We start from the raw sequence: 12,043 nt of genomic DNA on the forward strand, positions 1-12,043 counted from the left end.
CCATGAGCAAGACCGGACCGGGTCAGGTCGGGTTTTTTCGGGCCAGGTATACTATGAACAAATTAACCCAAATGATAAATGCCGCACATGTGGCACGAAGCACTCCGGCCATGATGCTTTTACAATCGAAGTTGTAAGAAGAAACAAACTCAAAAAAAAGTTGAAACTTGCCATATGAAAAGAAAATTCTCATGCTTGACAACTAAAATTGTCATCTTCGCGCCACTAAACTTGCTATCAAAAACGTTCCGAATTGTCATGCGTTTATGCCACACATGTGGCACTTATCAAGGTCTCAAATTTATCACATGGTTCACAATTACATTCTTTTTTCTTCTATTAAAAAAGCTCAACAAGAGCGCGGCTTTATAAATTAATAAAGCCATTAGCGGACAAAAGCACACCATTGACATGACCATTTGAAATTAACACTCACACGGGTTAATTTGGTTTTGATCCCAATTAGCTTACTAAATCATGCAGTTGTGTGTTAACATTACAGTGTTTGCTGAAATAATCACGTACCTTTGCCATCGCTTGGCAAAATAATGGAGGAAGCCACCTAAAATTGCCTCGATTGTGGGATGTAAGAATGGCCCATTATCCACACTTTTGACCATGCCTTACACCCTATTTCTGAAAATATGCTTGCAACTACCATATGTGTAGCATTTAGGGGTAAACATGCGAGTGGAAGCTATCAAGTTGTAGAATGTCGACTAAGAACCATATCCAGTGGCATGTTGAGAAGGCACCAACGCCCATGATAATACGGAAAAAATGTTATCGAAGGTGAAGAAAACTAACGAGTAATAGTGAAATATCATTAAAAAAATTGATAAGCATGGATATTTCAGGTCTAATCTCCATTAATGTTATTGTTGATTATGCTTCTAATGATGTTAATTTTATAGGTAGCAGTAATTTTAACGATGGTGGAAGAACTCTAATTCTTATGGTGGCAAATTTGAAAGTTGTATGTTGTCCATGCACGCATGTACTTCAAACGGCCACAACAATGACACTTCAAACTGCCAAAGTGTGCAAGATGCGCCAAAGCAATTAAGCAATGCTCAAATGAAACGGAATAATATTTGCATGGTTTGTGACTTTTGTTTATGCCAATTGGCTAGTAATTTAGAAACTCTTACTTCTGATGTGGAAATGTTTCAGAAAAAGGACAAATAACATCGAAATCGTAAGTATCATTGAGAGTCAAGTTCTCATTTTACCCAAGTTGTAGGCAAGCCAGAGCCCAACCCCGTTGAGTAAATCAAGACGAAGAGCTCCACTCAAGCCATGCAAGTATATGAAGAAGAGGAGCATGAAGATGGATCGCGATCTGGATACTCTATGGAAGACTCTATTGAAATACTAAATTTAAAGATACCAAAAGCACAATATGGCAAGGATCCTAATTATTCATAATCTGTGAAGCGAGTTTGCACAAACATACGTGGGGGCTAGAGTTTGAATCCACCAAGATGGGAGATGATTAAAATGCTCCCCGCTAGACAAGCTAACATATGGGAGCACATCATCAATATTGGTATAGTTAAACAAAATCAATGCTTTTACACGCTCTAGGTGCTAGTGTATCCACTATCTCTAAGCATTTATATGACAGAATCAATTTAGGACCTCAACACTTGTGAAATGAAGTTGAATATCGTAGATTCTACTTACAAAAATGATGCAAGTATCAAGGATAATCTGTTTATATAGGTCATGAAGTGCCCAGTACTGTTTGACCTCGTCATTTTACACATGCTAGAATCACGGGGAAATGTATGCAGCAACAACAGCTAGATCATGCGGCACCCCAACGTCCAAGGTACCTACCTCACCTCAACATGAACCACGGGGTCAACTAACACATCGTTGGGACATGGGATCTCGCTCTAGCTACGAGTGGTGTTCATCAATCATAAAAGAGAGCATGTTGGATCAGCTGATAATGGTGGCGGTGGGGAGTAAGGCATGAGGGATGGGTCTTCGGAGTTGGCATCAAAAATGCCTCGTGAGTCACAATAGCAACTCATGTGACAAGGGTTTTCCAGTACAGATGATTTTCGCAAATTAAAGGATCGCTCTCTCTCTCTCTCTGTGTGTGTGTGTGTGTGTGTGTGTGTGTGTGTGTGTGTGTGTGTGTGTGTTCAAAACATATCAAGCAATCACACCATACTCCACCCTAGGTACGGTGGGGCTCACACCATGGATAATGGATGAGTGACCTCATAGTGGAACTTTATTTTGTGCCACCGAGATATGAAAAGATATTGAAATGGCGGGGAATAGTTTTAGGTTTGCGCTATCTGGCATCACGAGACGGGTTCATGGATGCATGCCCCAACCGGCAATGTTCGACGCCTCCATTGTTGACAGTGAGAGGTCCGTGAAATCAACATTTTTTATGTTGTGTAGGGTGTTTTGACTCCCTCTCTGAAGGGAATAGGATAATTCAAGAAGGCCCATGTCAAGTCTAGTACTTGAACATGGGTGGGCAAGTTCCACCATGAGAAACCTATCCAACTGAGATGCTCTCAATTGGCGGCGTGTATGGTATATGGTGTGTACACATGAGCAACATGCTGCAATGATTTTGGACATTTGTTGGGTTGAAATTATTTTGGAAATGTACTTTCTTCTTCATTGTTGTCCACGTTGTTCTTTATGTTGTTACCGAAAATAACAACAAATAATCATTAGAGAAAATACTAGCAAACAAATTTCCATATGATGTATTTGAAATGGTCGAGCAACATGCCATTTCAATGTAGCACAAACATCAGTCCCTTAAATCACTCAAGAATTCAAGCCATGTGAATGGGAATCGCGGTGCCAATTATATGTATAACGTTGGTTCTCTCATGGTCTTAGCACAGCAGCCAGCTAAATTAAGCAAAGCATCAAATTTAGCAATGACAAGTTAAGCATAAGCCCATTTAATATTGCTCAGAATGCCCACCTCTTACAAAGCATCCTTTCCTTCTGTTACAGTACTATGACAACAAGATGTAAAACTGAAAGATCATGACCGTTAATATGTTTGACGACCTTTCCAAAATGATGTAGCCGCACGTACGCATCAGCCACTGCCGTCATTAATTCTTCAGCAAGTTCAGAGCCAGAGAGCGCCGGCTTGGCGGAGGAGCGGCACGAGCTGGCCGCCGAGGTGCAGCGACATGACCTTGTCGGTGGGGCCGACGAGCGCGCCGCCGATGAAGACGGCCGGCACAGGTGGGTTCTGGCCAACCATGCCGGCGAGCGCCCTCTCAACGTCCTTCCCGCGGGGGTCCTTGTCCAGCTCGTGCACCGTCCAGCTCACGCCCATCTCCGTGAAGAGCGTCTTCACCGCGTGGCACATGCAGCAGTTGCTCGCCCCGAAGATGACCACCGCGCGCTGCGACGCCAGCCGCCTCACCCTCTCCGCCATTGCTCAACTTGCAAACTCTTTCTCTACGAACCTAAATCTAACGATCTGATCAGCTCGCTTCACTTGAGCTAGCCATATATCTATGCTGTTTGTTTCTTTTGGAGGTTTATGATGGTTGTGACTGAACGGTGTCTATTTATAGATGATGATGGGGCAAATCGAAGAAGTGTGAGTCGGTCAGAATATGTGTTCTCTGTGAACTTTGTGCTATGACGTTTAAATGATGTGGAATCGAATAACTAAAAATGGAGGTGAATTAAGATTCGAGGTAGACTGAACTTTAGTTATCTCTCTAGCACATTAAAAATGGATGGTAGCATTGATCGGATCCAATGCTTCAGTTGACTTACGTTCAATCAATGATAACCTAGAATTCCAGATAACCTAGGTTTGAATATCCACTCTAATTCCCCGCAAAAAAAAAAGAATATCCACTCTAATTGCCTCCTTTTGCCATTCCAGTGTGACAAAGAATACGTGCCCATTTGGAGTGGGCATCGTGAATCACGTTTTCTCTGGGCTAAACTAAAGCCTAAAACCCCGTTATTAATAAACCTACTTTGCATTCTTGACGAGTCAGCGCAACATCATCACGAATCTCCACGTCGAGGTCCAAATAAATCGACACGAATAAGTAGGCAATGAATCTCCAACGCCGACAAAGCAGCAGGCACTCAAGAATAATGAAGGGTCCCTTTGTACCATTTCAATATCCTTAGAATAAGTCCTACACCATGGAAATTCGGCACCAAGTGCTTAATCAAGAAGGCAGTTATCTAGAAACATGTGAATGCATCTCTTATATTCTCTTTAAACTGGATAATACTGAAGCTGGTGAGCCAAGCAGCACAATATTACCGTGTATTTGGCAGCAGTGTCTTGTGCCCATGATACCAATTGTATCCATTAAAAATGTGAATCAATTGATAAAATGTATTCTTTATTTTCTGAGACAAAATCACCAGATTTAAAAGTGTGTCGTGCATGGGATATAAGTTTGATGAAATAGGATTAACCAATTTTTTTTGAAGCAACGAGCCACCTGGTCGATATCTATTACAGTCGCAAGTCTTACACCAAGAAAAAGATAATGAAAAAAAATCTGGGAAATACCCCATATGTCTCAACTTTGTACTAAATTGGCCACACTTATTTTAAGATGGAGGGAGTAGTATTTGAAAGTCAGCTCACTCCCGAGCCTTGTCTAGGGCATTGCTCCTTTCTTATCTAAAATTGATTTTCAATTGGGCATCATGAAATCATGTTTTCTTTGGATGACACTATTCTAAACTAAAGCCTAAGACCCCCTTCATTAATCAGCCTAGTTTGTATGCTTTTTCTTTAAACTGCCTACTTCGTAGTCTTGACATGTCACCAGAACATCATAAAAAAAATTCGACACCAAGGTCAAAATAAATCGGCACGAATAAGTAGGTAATGAATTTCCAATGCTCCGTAGGAAGTGCGATGGAGGGTCCCATTATAGTACCATGTGAGTGTCGATGGAATAAGCCTTATTACTTAATCAAGAAGGTAGCAAGCTAGAGTATATATTCTGTTTGAAATAGATAACACTGAAGCTCGTGATCCAAGCACTACAAAGTCTACAGTTGCCATGTAGAAGTATTTGACAACAGTGTCTTGTGGCCCTGCATGGAAACTTGATACCAGTTGTATACCCATGGGATTTACAAAAAAACATGATTTGGTGGATAAAATCCATCGTCGGTTTTCTAACACAAAATCATCGGATTCAAAGTGTGTGATGCATGGGAACAAAAGTTTCATGAAATAGCCATTACCTAAAATTAGTGCTGCTTAACTTATTAGAGCTCTAGCCCTCAAGAGAAAAGAAAAGAAAAGAAGTCAAATCTCCAGGGAATGAGAGCTATATCAGCAGGGTAAAGAAGAAACCGGGCTATTTCTAGTGCGTAGAATATCACTTTGGGGGGATAGCTAGGGACAGTAGTACTTAGGACACACATTGGCGTCATTCCATAAAATCAGAGCATCTACAGCCCGGGCATCTCAAACCGTCCCTAAACGCCCGGGCAGATGGACAGGTCACTGAGTGATAAAAAAAGAACCCACCTGAACGCCTCAAACTAGTCTCAAAACGTCCGGGTTGACCAGCACCCCTCATATCCAGCCTAAATCTAGGGTGGGTGTAGGGTGGCTTAAGTGTGCCCGGCCGCGTCCGCCATGTCGGACTGACGTTAGGGTCCCATATGAAAACACTTCGGAACCCAACGGTTCGACAAACGTCTCCTTCGGGGGCTGTGAACGTCGCGTGGCGCCGCTCGGAATCGTCGCCTGAGGGCCAAAGTCCAGCTATTTAAGCCGGACTGCGAATTCCATCCCCAGCCACATCCACTTCCCTCCCTCTCCACTCGCTATACGCCAACAGCCATGCCCCGATAGAGGCGGAGCAGGACCCCCAGCCCATGGAGGAGGCGGATCCGGAGATGGAGGATGCCATAGAGGAGGAGGAGGTGGTGCCGGCTGTGTGCTTTGCCATGGAGGATGCCATGGCAGAGTTCGAGGTGACTCAAGCAAAGGTGGCGGCCGAGCAGGCGGTTGGAGTCCATCCAATCGGAGGCCGTTGTGGAGGCCAATTGGTGCTCCTCCGCCATTAGAGGGCGGAGATTCACAAAATCTTCGCCTCTAGTGACGACCATGATGAGCCGGAGTTGCCGCAGGCGGCCATCTACCCGGAGCACGGCACGGAAATCGTGAACATCTCCGACGACGAGTAGTGCAGGGTAGATAGGATATTTATGATCTACGTAGATTTTTATTTTACATGTTTATATGGATTTGAGATACAAACTTTAAAGTACTTGAATGCACCGGACGAAATATGAAGGCTGGCTGGTCATTGTCTGCCCGCCCGAGGGCCCGGATATGGTGTATGCTCTCGGGCGTAGGTACGCATGCAGTGTGGGTGTGGCGCGTTGACGGTGTATCAAGCGATGCGAGCCGTGTACATCCACGTTTTCCCCGAGCTGATATGGATGGAATCCAAGGTCGTTTTCACTCTCTGCAAACGATCGATCTATGCTAGTACCTTTTGAAGCTTCCTTGGGTTCTCAAAAAGGACACATGGAAACCATAGAAAAATAGTTTGGAACTTTCGACGGATTCCTGAGTCATCCTGACTAGACTGAACAGTCGTACTGTACCTGATAAGCAGATACGATGCGATTATGATCGGTTTTCTTCCTGGTTGTCAGAACAGTCGAATCGATGAGAGATATTTTTGTTTGTGAATCGATCAGTCATCAGAGATAAACTCAGTACAGTACAAGATACAATCCTAAGCGTCGAGCCGAGGAAGATGGAATCCTAAGGACAAACTTTAGTTCATCTCAAAAAAAAAAAACTTTAGTTCATGCAAGGGAGGAATACCCGTAGGGTTCAGGTTACAGGAACCAATTCAGAGGTGCCTCTTCCACGCTACACGCTTGTGTTATTCTTTTTTTCTTTCACAATTCACTCTTGTGTCTATCTAGCCAGTCCCTGTGCTGATGTCAAAAAAAAGGCAGTCTCTGTGCTGGGTTTGTGCGATTTGCGGTAAACGTCTTACCTATCCTGGCAGACGTGTTACGTGTTATATAGAGGGGTTGCGAGCCCAAATACGCGTACAAGTTGGTTAGGAGATTACATCTTGGGAAGGAAGAAAAGCTAGAGATAAGAAGATAAAGATTACAAGATACTTATCCAACTAACTACTTCCAACGGTGGTGAAGTCCTCCTTGTACACGCAATGCATGCGCAACATTATCATGTTTGACACCCTCCCTTAATCACAACTTCATTAGGTTGAGATTATGCTTGAAGTCTTCAAAACTTCTTGTAGGCAGAGCTTTGGTAAAGCCATCAGCAACTTGGTCTTGAGAATGAATAAACCGAATATCCAGAAGCTTGTTTGCAACTCTTTCTCGAACAAAGTGAAAGTCAATTTCAATATACTTGGTCCTAGCATGAAAGACTGGATTTGCTGACAAATAGGTAGCACCTAGATTATCACACCACAAACATGGAGCTCTAGTGCTTTTTATACCTAGTTCCTTTAAAATTGACTGCACCCATATGATCTCTGCTATTGCATTAGCCAATGCTTTGTATTCTGCCTCTGTACTGGGTCTTGAAACTGTGGCTTGCTTTCTTGCACTCCAAGATATCAAATTTGGTCCAAAGAATACCGCAAAACCACCAGTCGAGCGTCTATCATCTAGACATCCGGCCCAGTCTGAGTCAGAAAAGGCACTGACAAGTGCAGAAGATGACTTGCTGAAGTTTAGACCAATGTTCAACGTATTTTTCACATATCTTACTATACGTTTTGCAGCAGTCATGTGAACAGTGGTAGGTGCATGAAGAAACTGACATACTTTATTGACAGCAAAAGAAATATCTGGTCTAGTCAATGTTAAGTATTGAAGTGCACCTACCAAACTCCTGTATTTTGTACTATTTTCTGAATTCAGAGGCTCTCCTTCAACAAGAGACAATTTTTCTGTGCTAGACAAAGGAGTAGGTGCAGACTTACAATTTTGCAAACCAGCCTTTTTTACCAAGTCTGTTGCATACTTTTCTTGAGAGAGGTGTAGACCATCCTTGTGTTGCTTGACCTCAATACCAAGAAAGTAGTGTAGATCTCCTAGATCCTTTAAAGCAAACTCCGCACTTAAATCCTTCAACAGTGCTATTATTGCTTCATCAGATGAACTTGTTACAATTATATCATCAACATAAATAAGGACAAATATGGATATTCTAGACTTGTTATAGATAAATAACGAAGTGTCAGACTTTGAAGGAACAAAACCGAGTGTTTGCATCTTTTTACTGAGGCGAGAATACCATGCTCTTGGGGCCTGTTTCAGTCCATACAACGCCTTGTCAAGTTTGCACACATGAAGTGGTGCCTGTGCATTTACAAACCCAGGAGGTTGTTTCATGTAAACCTCTTCTTTCGGAACACCATGGAGGAACGCGTTCTGAACGTCTAGCTGTCGTAAACTCCATCCCCTAGACACAGCAATGGACAAGACAAGGCGTATGGTAGCAGCTTTAACAACTGGACTAAATGTGTCCTCATAGTCAATACTATACCTTTGTTTGAATCCCTTTGCAACGAGTCTGGCTTTGTAACGATCAATGGTTCCATCAACTTTTCTTTTTATCCTAAAGACCCACTTACAGTCAATAAGATTTTTACCTTTTCTTGAAGGGACCAAGTGCCATGTTTTATTTTTCCTTAGTGCCACAATTTCATCATTCATTGCCTTTCTCCAATTAGCATCACCAAGTGCTTCTTCAAGAGTGTTAGGTTCTCCTGGTTCACCTGTTGAACAAATCATCCCATGTTTTGTAATATGTTTATAATCAACAGGTTTAATTTTGCCTTGCTGTAGCTGTGTGCGGCGTGGAGCAGTAGCAGGAGCCGCTACAGAGAGCCCCGGCGCAGAGGATCCCACGCCTGGATCTGGCTGATCTCCCCCCGATCCCAAGGAGGATCCTGACATGGCTCCAGAACCGGTAGTGTCGGCGACGTCAGGTTGGTCGGGATCTTCTGCAGTCGTCCGCTGCGACGCAAGCGGCAAACCAGCCGCAGAGGATCTGGGCCGAGCCGTGTCATCATTGCCTCGTGATTGCCTGGGCCCGGCCTCGTCCCCGCCTCAGCCCGGCGAGTCGCTACCCGCCGCTTGTAGACGACTGGTTGGGCCTCAGGCCACGCACGGCCCAGGCCAGCACCAGTCTGCCATCTGCTGGACGGTGATTGGTGTGGACGAGGGGAGTCGTCGCGGCCATCCGAATTCTGCCGCGTGGCTGACGCGGGCGGCTCAGCGTGCCCACATGCAGTTGTCGGAGTTGTCGCGGCAGGATCGCTGCGGGGCACCGATCCCAAGGTGGATTCGCTGCACGGTAACTCCTGGGCAGATCCCAAGGGAGATTTTCTCCCCAGCTCAGGGCACATAAAATATGGATTTGCTGCCGTATTTTCTTCGCTATTTTCGATGATTTCTTCACGAATTCTTCCTGCATCACCACAAGACTCATAAAGGCTATTAGTAGTAGGGTTAGGGTTAGTCATATGATCATCACAATTATTAATGCCCCCTTGATCATAGCCAGAGAGGTGAGGTGGTAAAAGCAAGATTTCCTTGCGTAAGAGAGCTCCGGCATTAGGATGTAGATTGGCAAAAGGAAATTTGGTCTCATCGAACACGACATCGCGTGAGATGTAAACCCGTCCGGTGGAGATGTCAAGGCACTTGACGCCTTTGTGCTGGGCACTATAGCCAAGAAATGCACATTGTTTGGACCTATACATAAGCTTGCGGCTATTGTACGGACGAAGATTTGGCCAACAGGCACAACCAAAAACACGGAGAGATGTGTAGTCTGGTTTGACATGGAGGAGGCGTTCCATAGGTGTTTCATTATTGATGACACGGCTAGGAAGCATGTCGATGATATGGACAGCTGTAAGAAACGCCTCGTCCCAAAATTTGAGGGGCATGGACGCCCCTGCTAGAAGAGCCAAACCGACCTCAACTATGTGTCTATGCTTGCGTTCGGCCGACCCGTTTTGTTGGTGAGCGTGTGGGCATGACACATGGTGGGATATGCCTATGTTTTGGAAGAAGGAATTGAGTTTCTCGTATTCCCCTCCCCAATCGGATTGGACAGCTAGGATTTTGCTGTCAAACTTCCTTTCAACAAGTGCTTGGAAGTTTTTAAACACTTGAAACACATCGGACCTTTTTTTAAGAAGATAGATCCATGAGAACTTGCTATAGTCATCGATGAAACTCACATAGTAGGTGTGTCTACCAACAGAGGAGGGAGCAGGCCCCCACACATCAGAGAAAATCAGTTGCAAAGGCTTAGTGGAGACACTAGTAGATATGGGATATGGTAATTGATGACTTTTAGCACACTGACATGAATCACAAATAGTTTCAATATTTCGCTCACCAACAAACGGGAGCTTATTTTTCCTAAGTAACTTTTCAACTAGAGAAAAAGAGGCATGTCCTAGACGATCATGCCACCTGTGGACGAAAACTTGATAGCACCACAAGCTTGTTTATTGAATCTTCTGAACTCCAGAATCAAAGGGTAGAGCCCTCGAACGCATCTACCTCAATAAAGCACTTTCCTCGTGGCCTGATCCTTGATCAAAAAGAAATAAGGGTGAAACTCGAGAAAAACATGATTGTCAATGGCGATTCTATGAACAGACAGAAGATTTTTGTGGGCACTAGGAACATGCAAAATTCTTTTGAGATGTATTTTGCGACTAGGGGTATTAATAATTGAATGACCAATGTGACGAATACCCATACCTTCACCACTGGCCGTATGGATTTGATCCTTGCCACGATACTTTTCCTTCATGGTGACCTTCTCAAGCTCGTTGGTGATGTGGTTGGTAGCACCACTATCGACATACCAATTTGTGTCGATCCCATAGGAGCCATCGGCAGCGGCAGCAACTTTTTCTTCGTCTTGTGAGGAATCACCATCATCATCTTCGTAACGGTACCAACAGTCCCTCGCCGTGTGACCAGGTTTGCCACAAATTTGGCAGCGAGGGAGATCCGGACGCGATCTGTTGGAGCCGCCACCGCGGCGCCCTTTTGAGCTGCCAGAGCGTCCGCTGCCGCGAGTGTTGTTGGAGTAGCCGCCGCCACCACCGCCACTAGACCTCCCCTTGCCACGAGAGGAGGAACGAGAGCGAGAGCCGCCACCGCGGCCTCTAGAGACAGAGTTGGCCGAGGATTTGAAGCCGCCGCCACCGGAGCCGTGAAACTGCGCCATCCGCTGATCAAAGTTACTAAGCATAGCGAAAAGCTCATCAAGGGTTACCGGAGTGACGCGGGCGTCCAAGGCGGAGACAAGGGGCTGATAGTCTTGGTCCAGCCCGTGGATGATGTAGGATATGAGCTCGTCGTCTTGGATTGGTTTGCCCGCTGCGGCAAGCTCATCAGCAAGCCCCCTCATGGCGGCGAAGAAGGAGGACACCGATTGGTTGCCCTTCTGCGCGTTGATCAGCGCCGTGCGAATGTTGTTGACGCGGCTGAGGGACTGCGACGAGAACATGCTCGCCAGCGCCACCCATAGTTCCCGCGCCGTGGTGATCGCGGTCACCGTGACGAGCACCTCCTTGGATAGGTGTTGGAGTAGATATCCAAGGACCTGCTGATCCTCCTTCACCCAGAGCGGATGGAGAGGATTCGGCCCCTCGGTTTCTTTCCCAGCGGCATCTTTGGTGACGTGGGTTTTGGCCGGCTCGGTCGACGTACCGTCGACGTAGTGGTAGACATCGGCGCCCCGCAGCTGTGGCGTGATCTGGGTCCGCCACAGGATGTAGTTGGTGCGGGAGAGTTTCTCTGTGACTCCGCCGCTGAGGTTTGGCTGGGAGGAGGAGGAGGTGGAGGAAGACATGCTGCGCACTTTGGTGGAGATGGGTAGCTAGGGTTTTGGGAAGAGATAGCTCTGTATACCATGTGCGATTTGCGGTAAACGTCTTACCTATCCTGGCAGACGTGTTGCGTGTTATATAGAGGGGTTGCGAGCCCAAATATACGCGTA

At 45.4% G+C, this 12,043-nt stretch overlaps 1 protein-coding gene across 1 annotated transcript; it reads right to left on the reverse strand.

Annotated features, from left to right (window-relative positions):
• Positions 1-3,121: 3,121 nt before the first annotated feature.
• LOC123059210 (putative glutaredoxin-C2) lies at positions 3,122-3,436 on the reverse strand. Its single transcript, XM_044481830.1, has one exon. It carries the CDS (start codon positions 3,434-3,436, stop codon positions 3,122-3,124), a length of 315 nt encoding a protein of 104 aa, XP_044337765.1.
• Between the last annotated feature and the right edge of the window lie 8,607 nt (positions 3,437-12,043).

The sequence above is a fragment of the Triticum aestivum genome, chromosome 3A (assembly GCF_018294505.1).
Source record: "Triticum aestivum cultivar Chinese Spring chromosome 3A, IWGSC CS RefSeq v2.1, whole genome shotgun sequence".
In the NCBI taxonomy this organism is placed as follows: domain Eukaryota; kingdom Viridiplantae; phylum Streptophyta; class Magnoliopsida; order Poales; family Poaceae; genus Triticum; species Triticum aestivum.

Bases quoted from the DNA above. Each gene is read 5' to 3' on its own strand.
- LOC123059210 (XM_044481830.1), bottom strand. From the start codon at position 3,436: ATGGCGGAGAGGGTGAGGCGGCTGGCGTCGCAGCGCGCGGTGGTCATC.